Below are 21089 nucleotides of genomic sequence, written 5' to 3'. Positions count from 1 at the left end.
AGAGTGAAGGATTTAAGTTCAGTGTTAAAGGCTACCCTTCTAGCTCCTTGAGGGCAAGCACCAGGCATACTCATTTTGTATTGTCACAGTGCCTGGCAGAGTGCCTGGGCCTGAATAAATATTTGGAATATGTTTGAAAAGCTGAGTTTCTTTCCTGAGGTCCAATAACATGATATAACTTCACAATTCTATGTGAACACAAAATCATTTTTCTTAAAATGAGAGCCAGGTCATAGCTTATAATTACTTTGGGCTGAATCTTAATGATAACTCTTTATTGTGAACTCACTTTGGGCCAGGCACTGGCCAGGCAATTTGCAGATGCTATTGTGTTGACGCCTTACCACCACTCTCTCAGACAGGCCCTCTTTCTCCTTACTTTTACCTATTAAGGAAATTGAAACTCTCATTGTGTGTATGCAACTTGACACACACAGGCAGGAAGTGACTTTAGGCAGAATGATAGGATAATAGGTGCTCAGCAGATGATAGTGATCGTGGTGAAAGGTGAGTCTAACCCTATTTGAGAAGTTGTGCAAGACAACTAAGAATCCCAACGGCTTACCCAGTTCTGCCAGGTGAGTCAAAAGGTCTTGTACATCTATGCTGTATTTTCAAGTAATATAGTTTATTCTGTATTATGTGAAAAACATACAGTTTTGGGCCCAATTAAGAAGACAACTCTGTATAACTTGAACACAGATATGTGTTTAGGTTGCTCTGAAAATGATTTCATTTTCATTGAGTACATTTAAGGAGCAACCGGGTAATATTAAAAAAAATCAGAACTAGAGATGTCACAGGACAAGGAGGAGATAAAACAACTGTTTGTAAAATAAAAAAAAAATTCTGTTCATTGCCATCTGGAAAACCTATCATATCTCCTAAAAATAACAAAACAGTAATATTTCAAAATTCAGACAGAATAACAGAATAAAGAGCACTGAGCATTTGTAAGGCAAAATAACCTCATTAATAGGCTTCAATGATGAATGGAAAGATTGTGAGATGGTATTGCTGCAATATGATTATATAATATAATGAAAACATAGTTTATTTTTACATATTCTAAAAACTCTGGACTAGCAGAGTAGCCAGGACTCTCCAAAGAAACAGAACCAGTGGGATGTACACACACAGAGGCATATGCGTGTGTGTGTGTGTGTGTGTGTGTGTGTGTGTGTGTGTATACAGAGAGAGAGAGAGAAAGACAGAGAGATTGATTTATTTTAAGGAATTGGCTCATGTGTTTGTGGGGGCTGGCAAATTTGAAATTTGTAGGGCTGGCCAGCAGTCTGGAGACTCTGTCAGGTGTTAATGCTACAGTGGTGAATCCAAAGGCTACCTGGAGGCACGACTCCTTTCTCCTCAGAAGACTTCAGTTTTTTCTCTTAATGTCTTTAATGGATTAGATGAGGTCCAGTCACATTATGGAGTATATTCTGCTTCATTAAACATTAATGATATCTCAAACATACCTTCACAGCAATATCTAGGCTGGTGTTTGACCTTAATGTCTTTAATGGATTAGATGAGGTCCAGCCACATTCTAGAGTATAATTTGCTTCATTAAACGTTAATGATATCTCAAACATACCTTCACAGCAATATCTAGACTGGTGTTTGACCAAGCAACTGGCCGCTATAGCCGAGCCAACTTGACACACAAACTTAACTATCACAACTAATGTATTCAAGCTGGGAAGAGTACACCTGGAATAAATTGGTAGGAATAATACAAAGAGACCATCTGTAGGACAAGTAGACCAAGTGCAGGACAGCCAGGGGCCTTGGTGTGATAGTTGTTGAAAATTTCATTGTACTTAACTTACTTAAATAAGAAATAATTGATAAGTGCCAAATTTCCCTTGATTTCATAGGTATTATTAAAACAAGGCATTCCAGGACCCCTGAGATTGACAAATCAAAGCCTTTGTATCGTTGGTGACAGAGATGATTCAGCAGAGGAAGCTAGTATAAAAATAACCCTAACTTCCTGCTCCTGCCACAGCTGGGTGCCTCAGGGGGAAGTCAGTTTTCAGCATGAATGAGCCACTGTGAGACCCTATTTCTACTTGTCAAGGCAGAAAGTGTAGCATCTTCTTTCAACATACTGGTAGTCCAAAGAAGAAACTGAGATGATTTGCTAAAGGATTAGAGAGTAAGTAATTCAAAACAGAACACCAAACTGACGTATAAAAATGGAATATTTTATCTTTTAAAAATACAACTTTGAACACTACTGACATTTCATTTACAAAGTATTTTCTGGAAATACTCTTCATTGGCTTTGCTTACTTAGTACATTCTTTAACTTTGAACCAAGGCTCAAGGGAGGGCACGCTTGTGTTATTATAAGCACCCACAGCACTACAGAAGAAATGTCTCTGGCTATTAGTCCCACATCCTCATCCTTTCCCTCTTGCTTGCATCAAGCAGTACTTCCTGGCCAGTCCATGTGCACACTGCCATTGCAATCTGCTGGCAGACACCATAGAACCGGAGGTGTCCCCAGAGATTGGCACTCCAGGTGGATGGAGCTGAGCTATTTGCCAGAAGCCTCACACACCCGGGCTCATTCATTACCAACAGTTTTCTACTAAGACTCATATCAACTCTTTGCAAACATTCAGCATGAAGTAAACATAGTATTTACAGCAGTACACAGTTTGCAATTCAACACACTGACAACAGAAGAAAAGGGACCAACAGACTTTATAAGAAGGCTAGAGGCAAAAGCATATTAAAAGAAATCCCTTCTGCTAATGTGTGTGTGTACATGCATGTACACATGTACACACATGTGTTTTAATTCATAGAAAACTAAACATGCCCTCCTTTAAAAGCAGACTATTTTCAAGGTGATTCTGAATAGCATATACACATGCCAGTCATACTGGACACTGCTTTCTGTGAATACATCTAGGTTTTTTTTTTTTAATCTGGTATATTAGAGAAAATAACTTTGGAACATTTGTCAACTTTTGGTTCACAGTAATTTTGCAAAAAGCCACAAACCATGCTTTGTCTTTTAAGAGGTGAGCCTGGTCAGATACCTTCTAGAAGATGCTGTGTTATTCATTTACTGGCTTACTGAGGAACGGAGAGGCAATGTCAGCCATGGCATGCCTATCTCATTCCCCTCAACAGTAGCAAATTAATGTGAAGAGAAGTTTTGAAACACAAATCACATACAAATCATCAAAACATTTCAGTTAACAGTGTTTAAAAAAAATACCAAACTCTACAGCAGTAGTACAGACACCAAAACACCCCAAATACACTTTAGCCACAGGCCTTTTTCAATACTACTAATAGAAAAAGACAACCAATTGACAGAAAGGGAGGAAGTTACAGCACTTGAGGCTTGAGTCCATTTCTTTTTAGGGCCTGTAGCTCAAGGTGCTGTTCTAGGATCCTTATTTTATCTCAAAAGATATTCCAGGAATGAACTGACAAATTGAAAGCAATTTACACTTGAAACCATTGACAATACAAATCACTTTTAAGCTTGTCCAACACACACGTATTTACAGGATCCCAGGTTGTAGGGCAAAGGGATTCAGGTCAATTTCAAGCCCTCAAAGCCACAGAATTTCCATCTCTTCTCCAAACTGGCTCCAACTCCAGTCATTTCCTGCTTGAAGGTGTGCTGGAGTCGGCTCATGAGACACTCCACATCACTGGTGCAGATCTGTGGGACAGAAAGAAGATCTGTATTCGAAAGCAGTTAGTTCCAGAGAGAGTCCACTGAGGTTTTGTTTTCTGCACTTCATAACTTCTTTATTTAGGTAATAATTAACATACAACAGATTCACCTATTTTATGTGTATAGTTTAATGAATTTTAGTAAATTTATACAATTGGGCAACTATCACCATGGTTCAGTTTTAGAACATTCCATCACCCACAGAAAGTTCCTTCATGCCCCTTTGCAGTCTATTGTCACTCCCAATCCCTGACTCAGATTTTTTTTTACAGCGGTTTTGAATTTTCTAGGAATTTTACATATGTGTATTCATACAATGTGGATACAGTCTTTTGTGACTAGTATCTTTCACTTAGCATGATGTTTTTGAGATTGATTGCCACCCAGCTTTCTAATGAAAAGAGCTGATGTCAGTTGTGCGGAGAGGCTTGAGTTTGTAGCCAGCTGAACGACAGCCGAACATGCTGGTGATGCTATGTGCAGGCCTACTGAGGCTGTAAAGCCTTCTGGGAGAGGAGGGAGGCAGAATAGACTTCTTCATATATGCATTGCTTTACAAAGGAAGAATGACAGAAATAAGGAATTCTCTGTATTCATACTTCTGTGCATTGTCTCTCTCTCTCCACTTCACACACATACCCCCAATATATTAACCAAAATGTGTTGATTCCTTTAGGACTTGTTTCAGGTGGTCATCTTGACATTATTATCTACCTTCGTAACTGTGCAACTGGGCACTAGGGCTCAGTTGAAAGTACTACGGGATCCCAAGAGGAACCCTGAGCTGATGCCACACTGAATATTCCTGAAGCTGGAACAAGGGAGCCCCCAGTTATGTTAGCATCACTGCGGGCTCTCTTTGGGAGGTGTTGTCACTACTCTGGCAGGAAGCTGCTCAGGAAAAAATGGGCCTAAAGTAGGAGTGAAGTCATGCTTTCTTTCCATTACTAGGAGACTGGAGCCGGTTTAGCATATTACAGAGTATGTCATATAAAGCTGACTCTCCATTCCCAAACCCATAAATATATAATGTTTATAGATCTATACATATGATATAGGTGAGCATATGTATAGAAATTGGTCTGAGATAAGATATGCCAAACTGTTAACAGTGGTTATCCTTCAGGGGTGGGACTGTGGGTAACTTTCACTTTCCCTTCACTACATTTCTATGTTGCTTACATTTTTAATGTAATGTACATGCATTATTTTTACAAATTTTTAAGAAAGGACCAGATCGTTTTTACTGACACATAGTTCAATTTCATACCACTTCAACCTACCACTGGGTCCTAGTACTCACATTCCGTCCCTCCCTTTGCTGCCAAATGAGCTATTTAATTACAGAATGGTACCACTTCCCAGAGATAAATGAGGGGGAGCACTAGCTAGAACTAAAACAAATGCCACGAAGAGGATGCATCAGCATAGCTGGATTCCCAAGTGGGCAAGTGCCTCTGTTAAGAGGACATATGCTTAAATAGCTTAACATTTTTGACATGCAACTACCAGGAATCTGCATTCCAAAGGCACATCTCCAGAGCCCCAGATCCTGTGAAATACTAAATATAATCCATGAGCAGGTTTAACTGAACGCGACTTCTGAAAAAAAAATTATCATGAGTTTATTCTGAGGGGTCAAGAGTCCCCTCCTGCTTCTGTGAAGTGTTCTGGACTTTCTATGGAACTAACACTTACCCTCGCTCCCCTGCTTTGTCAGGTCCCCCATAGAAAGGCATCCAGGGAAAGAAATGGCCCATGAGATCAGCTGTGAGCAAAACTTGAGTCTGTGTTGCAGACTTACTGTTTCATCTGTTCTGTTTTTACCCCTGTCTTGATTATTTCAACATAAATAATGTCAGTGGTGACAGTGATGACTTAAATAAGACTTTCGATTCTGGGGGTGCCTGGATGGCTCAGTTGGTTAAGCACCTGACTTTGGCTCAGATCATGATCATCAGGTCATATTCGTGAGTTTTAGTTCTGTGTCAGGCTCAGTGCAGACAGCTTGGAGCCTGCTTGGGATTCTCTCTCTCTGCCCCTTCCTCATTCTCTCTCTCTCTCTCTCTCTCTCTCAAAAATAAATAAACATTAAAAAAAAAAAAGACCTTCTATTCTGAACATTAACATTAGCTAATGGCTAATGGCCCAGTGTAACAGTTTGACTGGTGAGAGATACTGTTTCATTTTTACCTTATATATAAATTAAAAGAGAGAAGGAAAATTCTTCTAAGATATATCTTGGAAGTAGCATGGCCAGTTCATTCAGGTTTGCCCAGTATTTCCTGCTTCTGCCATTGGGAGTCCCAAGTCCTAGGAAACCCCTTGGTCGCAGGCAAATGGAAGCAGATGGTCACCCTACTTGCATGAGGGTGATTCTCACTGAATCACAGTGAAAGAATAGGTGAGGGAAATTTCCTTAAAGCAATTAGAATGACTTACTTCTGCATGAAGAAAATATCCTACATCCCCCTGCATGTCCATTTCAGGACCCCACATACCTTATTATCTAGACGGTGCAAGTAGGAACAGATGTATTCAATGCTTGCTCCAAATGGGTGGACATGAAGAAAGGTAGAGATAATCCCTATAGCGACAATACCATGGAGGTTATACTTGAGCATCATATTCTTTGAGATGAGAGCTAACTCACGTATACCACATACTATGTACTAGGCAATATTCTACGTTTATATATATTTTACTCATTTAATCTGCACAACAACACACTGCACATGCTGCCTCTCACTACATGATATCACATGTAGAAAAGCTGGCATGTAAGGAATCACTTCCATCACTCATGATGGCTAAAGACCATTTGAGTTCTCCATTTCACAATGAATTTGGAATTTTATAATGAATTTAGATTGTGCTGGGTTTTTGCAGTTCTTCTGCACAGTCTTTAAAGTGGACTTGAGCCTCTTATGCGTTAACAATATCTTGCTGTTGTGGTCAAAGCAGAGATCAGGTACTTTGGCTGATTCACTTCATGCCTCTCACAAGAGAATCTGCTGATTATATGTGGTTTTATTCTGTGAGAAGCTCTGTAAAGAAAAGCCAAACATTTCACTCACTCAAATGGTCACTAGCATTTTGTTCGTGCTTAGGGCACTAAATCTCTTAAAGTAACACATGTTTTTTTTTTTTTTTACAGAAGTTTACAGCTTCCAGGAATCTGCACAGTTTCTATTCAGCATAACTGGGGTGATTGGCAGCTCTCCATACTGCCTTGATTGTTCTGGACATAACGTTAATTGTTCTAATACTTCTTTCTCTGGCAACAAGTAGGATATAAATTGTTCAAAGGCCTACTATTTCTTTTCTTAAATTTTTTGAATTTCTCTAAATAGACCCAGAATTGAGTTTGCTGAGAACCGCCAGGAAATAAAAGCTACATTTTATTTGGTTTATAGACTACACTTGTCTATGCCTTCGAGTGACTGATAAAGAATATCACAAGTTTGAGTTGTAGCTTGAAGTTAAAATCAGTTCTCTGTGAAAATATTCCTAATATCAGAAGGCAAGGAGGTGGGTTGGGGGATCCAGGAGGAGCTGATGAGTCTGTTTGAAATGAAATGGATGCTATTACTTATAACACTATGTTATTCTTAAATGACGAGGTAAATTGAATTACTATACCCTGACTCAATCTGAGAAACGTGAATTCTAAAGAAGACAGCCCATCTCAAAAGGAATTCTAGGTGCTATGGCCAAGACAGGCTGTCTGTCTGATGCTGAGAAATAACTCCATAGGTTTCAAAACACTAAGCAGTTTTTGTGAGTTCACATCCAAAGAACCAATTTAAAAAATAGATTTTCCTTTCTGTCAGCCCAAGACTACATTCTTTAAAAAATAAAACAAGAAGTGCTTATCTTGAGAATCTTTGTTTCTAGAACTATCCATTCACAGAGGCTTCCTTCTACCCCTAGCTCTTCTCTGACAGGTCTCCCTGTTGCCTTGCCAATTTGTTAAAGAACTTGGAGTTGTAAAATGGAAATAAGTTGTCACTTTTCTTGAGGACTCAATGGCAGATCCCCCTGTGCATCTTTATTAACATATCAAAGCGTTAAATCTGACTACAATATCCATTACCAACAAAGGCAGATAAATCTTTAAGATGTGCAGAAGCTAATCAGTGGGAAGAACTTCTGAGGTTGGGGTGGGGCCACTGTGGGGCTCAGCTTCCTAGAAGTCAGCTGGGATAATCTGTTGATGGCCAGTACCTGTCCCTTGGGAATGACTGAATATTTTAGGACCTCAATCTTCTACTGTTCTCAAATGGAGTACCTAGTGAACAAGCATCTGTGCAGAGTGCTGTAAGTGCAAAGTGGTTCTCATTTACTGAGGGCTTCCTATGGGCTGTGCACTGTGCCGAGTGATTCAGATGAATTATTGCTTTTAATAACTGTAGCTGCCCTTTCAGGTAATATTATTATGCCCATTTTGCAGATGGAGGAACTGAATCTCAGGAAGGAATTATTTGGGTCAAACCGGAAACCATGTCTGTCTGATTCTTTGACCGTTTGTTTTATCCTGGCTCTATGAATGAATTTTATATAACGAGAGCAATTCTAGCATTTATCTTATCAGAGCCCACCAGTGTCCAACATTCCACAGACAGTCTCTGGAGTCATCTGCCTGTAACCTGGAAAAGAAAACTTCAGAGAGGCCTACACTGCCTCTGGAGGCTCATTTGGAAAACCTCTCTGCCAAAGAGAGTCTGCACCTTAACCCTGAGTGGAATGAGGGGGCCCAGCTATCCTTGCATAGAGATTTAAAAAAATCTACGGTTTCTCCAGCAGGTCCCCTCTTGTGCTTAAACCCACGCATTTGATGTGCTTGTGATCATCGGAGATTGAGGAGGACTGGGAGTGGCTGTTACCATTTTTACAAAGTCTATACTTATTCTTATCCTGTTGTCTGTAGGATTCTGCATCCCTGCACTATCATGCTTCTTAAATGCTTGGCGTGTGTATTCATCTTAGGTAAAACCTTCCGCCCTCCACCATAGCCAATACATCGGATGTGTGTGTTAGCTTCCTTACCCACTAGCAGTGCTTCACGTTCAGATTTGATAGGACTGCTGTTCAGGGTCTTCTCGAGAGGGTAGTCACTATCCTGGCTTGATGTACATAGTCTAGAAGCACAGCTTTCCTGTGGGAATAATATGCTTCCTGGGTTAGTTCACCTTACTGGGTAATAGGCTTGGATTCAACTATGCAACAGGGAGCTTCTTAATGTAGTACCCCAAAAGCAATACTGTACAATTTTGATTATTGAATGGAACAGAAAATAGCATTAACTTATGCAAAAGCATCAAAGATTTCCAAAACTTTTTAATATGGCTCCAAAACACAGAGAAATTTAGACATTCATCTTCACCAGGTTTTTTTTTTTTTCCCTGCCTTCAACATTCTTGACTCTAAACAGGTAATCTGGGGGAATCAGACCTAAGCATTTATTGTTTACTAGATGCCAGGCACTATTAGGTATGTATTATCTCCATTCTACAAATGAGGAAAGTGAGGCTCAGGTAAATTGGTAAGTTGCTCAAGATCACATTACTCGGAAGTGGTAGAGCTTAGATTTCATGCCAGGCTATCCACTGTTAAAAGGACTAGTCTTTTTTTTTTTATAATTAAAAAAATGTTTTATTTATTTCTGAGAGAGACAGGCAGTGTGACTAGGGGAGGGTAAGAGAGAGAGGGTGACAAAGCAGCTGAAGCAGGCTCCAGGCTCTGAGCTGGCTGTCAGCACAGAGCCCGACATGGGGCTCAAACCCACGAACCATGAGATCATGACCTGAGCCGAAGTTGACACTTAACCAACTGAGCCACCCAGGTGCCCCAGGACTGTTCTTTTTAATTTTAGGTCCACACTTTGCTAAAGGTTAAGTCCCATCTCTGAGTAGAGAATCTACAGTATAGCCAGTCTACTCTCAGATAGTAAGCTGTTGGCTTTTGAACTAAAAAGTAGAGCTTCTACTTATTATCAGCTCTGTCTTCTCTGTGAAAAGGACATTATCAGTTAAGATATTCCTGACTTTACATCAAGAAATGACCATTATCAAAATATCATTATTCAAGTGGCTTCTCTGTTGTTGAAAGTTTTCTCCTTCTGAGCATAGCAGGCATGCTTTGTAAGAGATTCTCAGGTGAAACTCATGACCGGCCATCGAACTTGTAAAATACCACCAGACCTTTCATGGATATTTCTCTCTCTTTGGGCACTGAGAACATCTTTTCTATATTATAAATGTGAAGGAAGAGCCTTGGGAAGAAGGAATTAAAAAAAATCACTGCTTCGGTCTTACTGCTCTTAGAAAAGAAAATGCTGGGGAAATGCTCCTGGGTGGGGCAGATCACGGCTGACTCAAATGCTTTGTCATTTCTTCCCCTCCAAGCCCTCCACGTGGACAGTATTCCTTCCGTTTTCTTTAAAGATGACTTCAAAGCTTCTAGGATGTTGCTCCTGAATTAAATGAATGGTCTATGCTGCAAGACATGTTGTTTTCAGATTTACAGGCTTCCTGGCTGTAGTCAGAAGGGAAGCCTTTCCTGATGACCTACTCAATCTTTGGCCTTTAGAATCCAATCCAGGCAGTAACCATCATGCCAAGTTTGATTTAAAATACTGGCTCACTTCTAAGCCATGGGTTGTACATCTCCTTCTAACCCCCTTAAAACATTAAATGATCCAGTAACCCATTTCTTAAGTGTGAGAGTTTAACAGACTGGGGTTGATTTAAGATGTAAAGGCATCCTGAGAAGTCTTATCCATCTTGAATAGAAATGTAGCCTTACTGAAACCTGACTTCAATTTTATTATAGCTTGCATTTAATAAATTAGAAGGTATATTGGAGGGATGCTTATCACCTTGAATTTTAGTGGCAGATTCAAAGAGCTAGCTTTCTGCAGTAAGATAGACAGAAGTCACACTGTTATACTGCACACCACTGACAATAACTCATACTATGGTTTGCTGTCAAGAAACCCAAACAAAAACCAGAGATCCCTCCTCACCAAAACTTATTGCTTTCCTTTCAAACTGAAATTATTTTTGCAGTCTGATGTAATGGTGCTTTGCTTCCTAACCTAATTTTGTAAGGGTGAAATATTTGGTCACAAATCAGCTTTCCAGAGAAGATCAGTTTATAGTGAACTGTCATGACTTTCTCTGAAAGAAGCTTTGCTTACAGTAACAGAAAAAAAAATTCTGACTCACATTTTCCTGATTATCAGTTGGATCTCTTTCCTTCTCCTTTTTAGCTTTCACTTTGTGGTATACTCAGGTTCAGAATGGAAAACAGACTTAGGCACAACATGTTAAGGTTCTTCTATGCCATTTGATCTCTTGCTTCTTTAAATGAAATACTTTACAAAGCAGAAAGTGGCTTACACTAAAGTCCTAAAAATGACTTTACACTAGAAATGCCCTTAATTTGTTGTGCCAATCCTAAAGAATGGTTCTAAGCATAATATCATTGGCATAGCATCATGCCTATCTATAGTCTTCTGGTTACGCACTCCATTTTACACAAGAAGCAAAACAGCTATGTAGCAGCTCCGAAACACATTTTAGGAGCTAGGAAAGGATGAGGAAATTCCTGCTATACAGAGCAGCATTGGCATTTTTCAATTAAATGCTTGATAAATGAATTTCTCTGGGAATGTGCTCGTTTCTTTAATAGCACCCACAAAACTGGAAAGTGAGCTGGTTTTATGAAGTGGAAGAATTAAAAGCATATTGCAAATGGCCTCCAGAAGAAAACACTTTCAATCATTTGTTTCAACTACACCAAGGCCGCCAGTTCTTAATGGCACTCTGGGGGAAGTCACTATGCTGGGCAAACACACCCCAGGGCCTGCACACACTGCATCTTCCTGAGCTGAGCACAGGAGATAAAAAGCACTAGCTCTTATGGAACAGTAGCATTGTTGATTCCTGGTTCTTGGTCTAAGCTCCTAATCTCCTTCTGAGACAGTAAAATCAGGTAGTTATGGCCAATGGGACTTCCTTTTCAGAGGTTAGCTTCGGTTGGATATTCAGGCACAGAGACGATTAGAGAGAGGTATGGTTGGGAGACACCATCCGTAGATTTTACACACCTTAAATAGACTGGGCACCGGATTCAAGTTTGTGACACATTAACCTATCCAGATGTTAGTATACTCCCTAAGAGGCCATCATTGGCCATTCTTATTGCTGCAAAGTCCCATTTTACCCTTCCATGTTGCTATTATCTAGCTTTAGAATATTCTTTATATTTACTTTCCACACAATTTCTCCCCTTTTGGTTTTGGCTATTTCATCTGCAGCTGCTCATTATTACACTAGATGGAGTGTCTGCAAAGAAATGCCAATGTTCAGGGTGCCTGGGGGGCTCAGTCGGTTAAGCGTCTGACTTTGGCTCAGGTCATGATCTCACAGTTCGTGGGTTTGAGCCCCGCGTCGGGCTCTGTGCTGACAGCCACCTCAGAGCCTGGAGCCTGTTTCAGATTCTGTATCTCCCTCTCTCTCTGACCCTCCCCTGCTCTCTCTCTCTCTCAGAAATAAATAAAAACATTAAAAAAAAAAGAAATGCCAATGTTCTAGTTGTACTTGTGTTTCTTCCTTTAATGAAATGCTTCATTAAAGGTACTCTGTGTAACATAAGTTTTCTATGTTGCTATTTGCTTGGTAAGATGAAGCCAGAATGAGGTGTACACTCTGGTCTTTTCCAAGATGGAAAGACGGGGGAATTGTAGGGATGGACTAACTTTTTATTAATTGAAAACTATACTCTCCAAATCCTTAGATATGTTAAGGACTCACATCTAAAGGCAGAGCCCTTCATTCAAGAATTACCCACTAGACACTTTTCACTGTCACTGAAAAGGAGGGAAAAAGGCAAGGGAACAGGTTCACATAGAACTGATGTACCTTTTCTTTAAGGTTTTCCAACATTTTTTCCACCTGTAACTTGTCATCTTTGACTTTTTCAAGCTCAGCTTCTTTCCTTTTATGTTCCTCTTGGACTTTGAGTAGATGCTACAAGAAAAACCAAAAACAATCAAGTCTTCAGGAGTCACACTTCATTTAAAAACCCTGGCTGAAGTTAGATAGTAGGCTGGCCTGCCTCACTTCCTCCCAGCCCACACAATCATTTCTCCACATAGAGATACCAAAGGGAAAATCAAGGTACTTTTCACTTAAAGGTATTTTATCTAGCTCTTAGGACCTTCCTTTGGATTTGTTCATATTTTAGAAAGTGTCTGAGAAACCAATTGATCTAGTCACTTAAGTTTCCTATTCCAGCCAGGGTTAAGGATATGGTGTAGTTAATCCTATGTGGACAGTATCTTGATTGCTGCACAGAACTTAATGTTGTAAAGCAGCCTTTCAAATAGCCATTTTCCAAGCCTAGTTCAATTTCTGTGAGGAAAGTAGTAAAGAACCCACATTTCACAAATGTTTGTTTCCATATCAGTAGGCAAGGAACTCGATTCATCATTCCTAATGATGACAAAAATACTATTTATTTAGCATCTAACATGTGTCACACATTGTGGAAAGGGTTTCATATGTGTGACTTCATATGATCCTCAAATAACCCTATGATATAATCCTGAGACTTACAGAGGTTCAGTGCTTTGCCTAAGGCCATTTAGATAGCAAGTGGCAGAGTCAAGATTTAAACCCAGGTTGGATCCACCTCACAGTCCATGCTCTTAACCACTATGTTAGACTACTTCTTTGGGCATAATATGGGAGAACTTTGATCTTGTTTACAAGGCTGTTTTCCAATAAAAAGTAATCAAAATGAGTGAAATTAATTTGTCAGGATGTAGAGACCTAATTTTCTCAGAGGCCTCTGAAGTGATGAAATGAAAAAAAGAGTTCATCATCTTTAACTTATATTTAAGTAGCAAAACTGTCCTTATGTGGAATGGTTTCAAAATCAAGGTAAGAGGGAAAAACAACAACAAAAATGTTTCCAAAGTTTTGCTTTTCAGAGGCTTGCAAAAGACTGCTGGAAGAGCTAAAAGACACAGTACATTGTCAAAATTCTTTGAAGTCTAGCTGAGGAGATGCATTTTTTGGTGGAAAGATCTCTGATATAATTTACATGTCCTAATTAAATTCCATAGTGACAGTAAAAGGAAGGTAAGCATTACTTCACACATTTTGCTAATAGAAAAGGTGAAAAATTAATGTGATATTGCTTGTCACACAGAAGACAGTGGTAGCAGAAGGCTCTTATTGCCAGAAGAGACTCCTTGTTCACAATTTGTTATTTCCAACCAGCAATAAGCTTTGCCCTAGATAATTTCAAGGTATACAATTAAAAAAAATATTGCTCAATTTAAATTGTAAGGAAAATGGCTGGTAGTCTGGCAAGACTGAAGAGGATCGTACCTTTACTCAGAAATACTACTCCTTTTTAATGATGAGAACAGATGTTGATATCTTTTTCATTGTAGGGTCACTATGGTGATGGCTACATGAAACATTTAGACATTGAGCATCTATTACACAATGTTGTATTTGAATGCAATTACAGTTGGATGCACCTATTTACTTTTTATACTTGGAATAATGTGCAGATAAACTCATTCACATAAGTGGCTGTGAAAACAAACCAAAACAAAATAAAAGCAAATTGGTGTTATGTGCCCAAAGCATTGATACTGAAAAAACAAGGGTAGGAATCCTGCCATTTCTCCTAAAAGGCTGTATTGTCCAGCACTGGATCAAGTAAATACTTATTCACCAGCACTTTTCATATCTAAGTAAGTGAGGTTCTTCATAAAGACCCTGAGGCCATGTCCAGATCCCAAAGTACTTTCTGAAGCTTAAAGATTAGATTATGTTCATTGTAGTTTTATTGTTAAGTGTTTTTCACTGAATCTTCATTCTTTGAAAAAGTGGTAACCCACGGCTACATCTATATTGGCCAGAATATTTCATTAACCACAGCCCATGATCCCTTCCTCAGCTATGCCAGAGAATAGGCTGTCAAGAAGAAGAGGTTTGCTATCCTATTTGCTTGAGAGGGACTCTCATCCAGGTGAGGCTGGGCTGGGCTTCTGAAAAGCTCAGAAAACCAAGGGCCTTTACCTGTTGCATTCCTTGCAGGGCTTGCTGCAGGAGTTTCAGTTGCTGCTCCTTGTTCGGGTCATCTTCTCTGTGGGCTTTGCCCTGCTCTTGCTTCAGCAGTTCTACCTCATTCCGATAGGCATCAAGCTGCCAACGGAGGCTGTCATTTTCTTCCTTCAGAGCTTCTGCCTGTGACACTAAGGCTGAACAATCAATATAAAGTTGAACACCATATATCCACGTTCCTTTGTGATTCATCTTGGTACCATGAAAACTTAGTATTTTTTAGTTGACATGTATAAAAAAGCTCTTAAGCAACTTAGGTTTGAGTTGCCCATGGCAGCAAGAGATAGACACAAAAGCCCACAGAACCATTTTTGTAAATGAACACAGGAGAACATACTGAAGTCATCGTCATGTTTTCTTATTCATCACCCCAAATACAACTATGATGTTTCCAGCTACCATTGGTTACTTTTATTTCAGAGGCAGCAAATGATAAGAGCTCTCTCATAACAGAGTACAGGGCTAATTGTCTTGAACTGATGACTGTCCACACAGTAATTTTGCTGGCAGTTGTTTTTAAAAATGTAGTCTTGCCTGTCCTCCCAAGGAAAGGCAGATGTAAAAATTAAGACATAAGACTTCTGGTTTCTGGTCTGGTGTGTAAGGAGTTTACAAGTCATCATTCCATCCTAATGACAAGTAAAAAGATGAATAAACTGAAAGATCAACAACTCTCCTTAGATCTTTCAAAGAAGTGAAGTCATAGGGCCAGTTGCTCTCCCTGCAACTGGACAGATAGGTGAATATAGAGAATCACAACTTACCAGGCTGAAAACCTATGAGCAGAAAGATCCATAGGAACCAGTGGCAAGCAAGAAAACCTAAAGTGTAGTTGTAATTGCTGGAGGCTTAGTGTGGGCAACTCTAAGATTTGAAAAGTCCAGAGGCACCCAGTCATAGTGAGGTCTCAATACTTTAGTGACTTTTATTTCTGGGAGTACAACCAAGTCCTTGCAATGAATATTGGAGAAAAATCTCCTTGTGCTTCCATTGGGGGGTGGTGAAGAAGAAACCATTATGAAATATACAGAGCATTCTGTTCTTCTTAACAAGGCCTGCTTTCAGAAGAAACTATTTTATGGGAGCCTAACCTGCTAGGGTATTACCAGAGCCTAATTGACCTAGAGAAGGGAAATACACAATTATAGCCCCCTCCAGCCATCTTGCCCGAAGGTGGGGCGAGGAGAAAAAAACTGATAAACACTTGTAAACTTCAGAGTCCAGAATTGTATGATCACTGAAAGACTGAGGCCCAATCACAGGACTAGAGAATGTTTCCCATACCTTACTGCCACACTGATGAAGTCCTATTTACTAGAGGGTTTTTTTTTCACCCAGTACATCCTATCCAGATTGCAACAAAAAATTACAAGGTGTACTAAAAGGTACAAAAACACAGTTTGAAGAGACTGAACAGAGATCAGAACAAGAGTCAGATATAGCATGCATGTTGGAATTATCAGACCAGGAATGTAAAACAACTATGATTAGTATGCTAAGGGATTTAATGGAAAAAGTAGATAACATCCAAGAACAGATGGATAATGTAAACAGAGAGATGGAAATTCTAAGAAAGAATCAAATAGAAATGCTAGAGAGAAAAAAAATACTGTAACAGAAGTGAACAATGCCTTGTATGGGCTTATTAAAAGACTGGGCATGCCTGGCTGAAGAATCTCTGAGCTTGAGGATATGACAATAGAAACTGCCCAAACTGAGAAGCAAAGAGAAAAAAGCCTGGAAAAAAAAAAAAAACCCAAGCAAATATCCACGAACTATGGGACAACCACCAAAGATACACATAATGAGAATATTTGAAAGTAAGGAAAGAAAGGAACAGAAGCAATATATGAAGCATTAATGGCTGAAAATTTCCCCAAATTATTACCAGGGAGTTCAGGTAACATCATGCAGGATAAATGCCAAGCAATTAGACCTGAAAAGACACTTCGCCAAAGACATATCAATGGCAAGTAAGCATCATCATATGTCGTATGTCATACATCATTAGGGAATTACAAATTAAAATAACAATGAGATACCACTACACACCTATTAGAATTGTGAAAACCCAAAACAATGACAACACCAAGTGTTGGCCGGGATGTGGAGCAAACAAAAACTATTTCCAGGAGATCACTTGTTAGGATGAGCACTGGGTGTTATATATAAGTGATGAATACTGCGTTCTACTTCTGAAACTAATACTACACAGTATGTTAACTAACTTGAATTTAAATAAATAATGTACTCTAAAAAAAGAAATAAAACAAACAAAAAAACCCCTCTCTTTCACTGCTGGTTGTTGTCATCGCTGGTCTTTCATTCAGGCATATTGGAAGATACTTTGGCAATTTCTTATAAAACTAAACATACTCTTAGCATACAATCCAGCAAATGTAGTCCTTTGTATTTACCCAAGTGAACTGAAAACCTATGTCCCCACAAAAATATGCACAAGGATTTTATAGCAGATTTATTCGGGCAATTTTCTAATTGCCCAAATTTGGAAACAACTGCAATGTTCTTTAGTAGATTAATAGATTAACAAATTGTGGTACACCCAGAAATGGAATATTATTCAGTGCTAAAAAGAAATGAGTGATCAGGCCATGAAAAGACCTGGAGGAAATGTAAATACTTATTACTAAGTGAAAGAAGCCTATTGAAAAGGCTACATAACTTATGACATTCTGGCAAAGGCAAAACGATGGAATCAGTAAAAAGATGAAAAAGAAATCCTCTAACCTGGTTGCAAGGGGTTGAGGGGGGTAGGAAAAGATGAATAGGCAGATCATAGAGGATTTTTAGAGCAGTGAAACTATTCTGTGTGATACTATAATGGTAGATACATAGATTTTAAACATTTTCCAAACCCATAGAATGTATAAGACCAAGAGTGTACCCTTGTGCCAACTACCAAATTTGGATGATAACAATGTGTTCAATGATTATAACCAATGTACTTCTGTGCTGCAGCATGTCAGTAGTAAGGCAGCTGTGTGTGTGGAGGGGGGAAACAGGGTGTTTAGAAACCCTTTACTTCTTGCTCAATATTGTTGTAAATCTAAGACTGCTTTATTTAAAAAAATTTTTTAATATGAAAGGTTTTAATATATTTATGAGATTATAAAATTAGCTTGAATATTGACCAGGATGTTTCAAAGAAGAGAAATATTCTGCAAATGCCTTTTAAAATACACATCAAGTATATTGAAAATGGAATATAAAGTTTATAACTGGCCTACAAAAAGCTAATGATGTTAAAAAAATTAAAAAAAGAAGTTTAATATTTATTACAAGTATTGAGATCTATATTTGTCACTGAAACATTTATATGGGTAGTAAGACTGCTTTAAATATTAAAAATTAATTAGAAAACTCTAAAACACATGAGGAAAACTTGGTTAACTTTATTTATGGGTATGGCAAAATTTTCAAGGTCAAAAATCACAAAAGCTATTTCAAAATATTTAATCAGGATTTTCATTCATTCAACAAACACTGAGTATCTTCCCTGTACCAGGCTTATGATAATGGTAAAAAATGGGGTTCCACTAATTTCTATGGTTTACAGTCCAAAGTAATGGAAACATTTGTAGTTTATTCCATTTTTTTGATTCCTAACACAGGATAAAGCCCAGAAAAGAGACATCAAAATGGATCAAAATTACATATTATAAATATTAAATATATAAGAATGTTAAAAGGCAACTTATCAAAGATGTGAATTTTTTTCAGATACTTAAGGGGAGGGATTTTGGGTAGAAGAAAGTAAAAGAAAGTCATAGAAATCAAATCTTCAAGATTAGCTATAAGTGGTGGAAGAAGAGTTTTCTAAAGGGATTTCAAAGACAAGATTCATTCTGTACATTATAAATGGAAAGAAGTTGTGCTTTACAAAGATGAAATATAGAGAAGAAACCCACATTCTGAGTGTGAAAGCACCCCCTATTCCTAAAAGGAAGCTGCTTCTGGTGGTGAAGGGGTGTGGGGTTTAATTCCATGCTTTCAACCTTAGGATTTTCCTAAAAACAATCAGGTTCCAATATAGGCTGATGTGATCAGATTGTCCAAATTAGAGAGTGGCAATACTTCCTATTACATGTTGTCAGCATTCACATTTGTTTTCTGTGGATGGCCATGCAATTATCCTGATATGGCAGTTTTAAATCTTGCATTTTAGTTCTAAAAAGAAATTACAAAAACTTTTGGCATGACACTTTGGTTGTATGTTTGGTTTCATTACCGATTTTAATATTTGCTGTAATCATACAGCTTTTGTGTCTTTGAAGAGAAAGCAGAGGGTTGGAGTCCCAGCACTCTAAATAGTATCTATCCTTGTCATCTCTCCGAGCAGCTGGGATACTTGTCATTGGACAGGAAGCATCCCTCACAGTCACAACACCAAAAGAAGATGCTAAAAGTGAAGATGACTGTATATAGGAAACTGTATGGCAAAGGGGGCATTAGCTATCTGCCAAACGGGAAGAAATATTTGATTTGCTTGCTGGGTCAGTACCAAGGATAGCATCTCAAGCTGGAGTTCCGCTGAATAACACAGAGGTTACTCTGTAAATCAAGTGACTGCTACAGATAGATAGCTACTTATTTTTGCTTTGGTTTGCATGTTTGTCCCCTGGCAAGCCATACGGCTCAATACTAAATAGTGATATTTCATCTTCCTCCTTTTGTTTCTTCTTGTACTGCAGGCCAGTAATTATGCTCATGTCTTACAACTCATGTGGAGAAACATGGAAGAGAAAAGGGCAGTGATCCAGGAGCATGGTTAGAGGCACAGTCTTCAGTTTAAAAGTGAAAATATTTTCCCTCTGAGCAAATGAGGAGGAAACACTGTTTCTCTCTTGGGGGAAAGGGCATGCTGATAAGCAGAGATAGACACCTGCAGCCAAGTGGGAACAGATAATCATCTCCTCAGTTCGGACCTGTGACTAAGCAAAAGAGAATGTGATCTCCTTTAATGCCACCAGGGCACCTTACTTATGAAATGTATTTCCCACTCTCTGAAATGAGGGTTTTTGTCATTTTAATGAGGACACCAGTCTTTACTTTCACACACTTAATATTAATTGGGCCCATTTCTGAAGTTGGAGTTCTTTGTACATTGCCAGAACATTGAAAAGTTCAATAATACCTTTTAATAATATGTTTGAGTAGGCGAATTCGTCAGTCTTGATATTAAAGAGCATAGTACAGTGAATTTATTCATATGTTGCCATCATTAGTTCCCGGATGCTCCTTTTTGACTATTTCCTATATGGGAAAAATGTTTCTCTTTATGGGGATTGCCCCTCAGATCTGAAGACTGCGAGTTCATCATGGCAATATAAAAGTATGAAGGCAGCTGTGAACTCCTCTTTTTAGAGGAGCCACTCAGAGAAAAATCCCAGATATATTTTTAAAAAATAGTTTATTGTCAAGTTGGTTTCCATATAACACCCAGTACTCATCCCCATAAGTGCCCTCATTTCCCATCACCCTCCTTCCCCTTCCATGCCCATCACCCCCCATCCCCTCTCCCCCATCCCATTAGCCCTCAGTTAGTTCTCAGCATTCAAGAGTCTCTATGGTTTGCCTCCCTCCCTCTCCCCAACTATTTTCCCCTTTTTCTCCCTCATGGTCCTCCATTAGTTTCCTCTTAATCCACCTATATGTGCAAACATATGGTATCTGTCCTTTTCTGCCTGACTTATTTCGCTCAGCATAACACCCTCAAGGTCCATCCATGTTGCTACACACGGCCGGATTTCATTCTTTCTCATTGCCATGTAGTATTCCACTGTATAGATAAACCACATCTTCTCGATCCATTGATGGACACTTAGGCTCTTTCCATGTTTTGGCTATTGTTGAGAGTGCTGCTTTGAACATTGGGGTTCATGTGTCCCTTTGCATCAGCACTCCTGTATCCCTTGGGTAAATTCCTAGCAGTGCTATTGCTGGGTCCTAGGGGAGTTCTATTGTTAATGTTTTGAGGAACCTCCACATTGTTTTCCAGAGGGGCTGCCCCAGCTTACATTCCCACCAACAGTGTAGGAGGGTGCCCGTTTCTCCATATCCTTGCCAGCATCTATAGTCTCCTGATTTGTTCCTTTTAGCCACTCTGACCAGCGTGAGGTGGTATCTCAGTGTGGTTTTGATTTGTATTTCCCTGATGATGAGGGACGCTGAGCATCGTTTCATGTGTCTGTTGGCCATCTGGATGTCCT

The 21089-nt window shown here is 39.1% G+C and overlaps 1 protein-coding gene across 4 annotated transcripts in view; it reads right to left on the bottom strand.

Annotated features, from left to right (window-relative positions):
* Positions 1–2915: 2915 nt before the first annotated feature.
* The window catches only part of ENOX2 (ecto-NOX disulfide-thiol exchanger 2), a 197137-nt gene continuing 178963 nt past the window's right edge, over positions 2916–21089 (bottom strand). For 2 of the 4 annotated variants that reach the window (XM_039250805.1, XM_039250803.1), the window contains 5 exons: positions 14815–14996; positions 12637–12744; positions 8759–8867; positions 6211–6296; positions 2916–3694 (listed from right to left, as the gene is read on the bottom strand). In XM_039250805.1, coding sequence (XP_039106736.1) covers positions 3563–3694; positions 6211–6296; positions 8759–8867; positions 12637–12744; positions 14815–14996 — 617 coding nt within the window. In that variant the 3' untranslated portion in view covers positions 2916–3562. The remainder of the gene's footprint in view (positions 3695–6210; positions 6297–8758; positions 8868–12636; positions 12745–14814; positions 14997–21089) is intronic. The other 2 variants (XM_039250806.1, XM_039250804.1) reach the window with 2 other exon arrangements.

The sequence above is a fragment of the Hyaena hyaena genome, unplaced genomic scaffold (genome assembly GCF_003009895.1).
Source record: "Hyaena hyaena isolate Hyena2069 unplaced genomic scaffold, ASM300989v1 scaffold_383, whole genome shotgun sequence".
Classification (NCBI taxonomy): Eukaryota; Metazoa; Chordata; class Mammalia; order Carnivora; family Hyaenidae; genus Hyaena; species Hyaena hyaena.
Note: the sequence above shows the minus strand (reverse complement) of the source record. Positions and strands in the feature narration are given on the sequence as shown.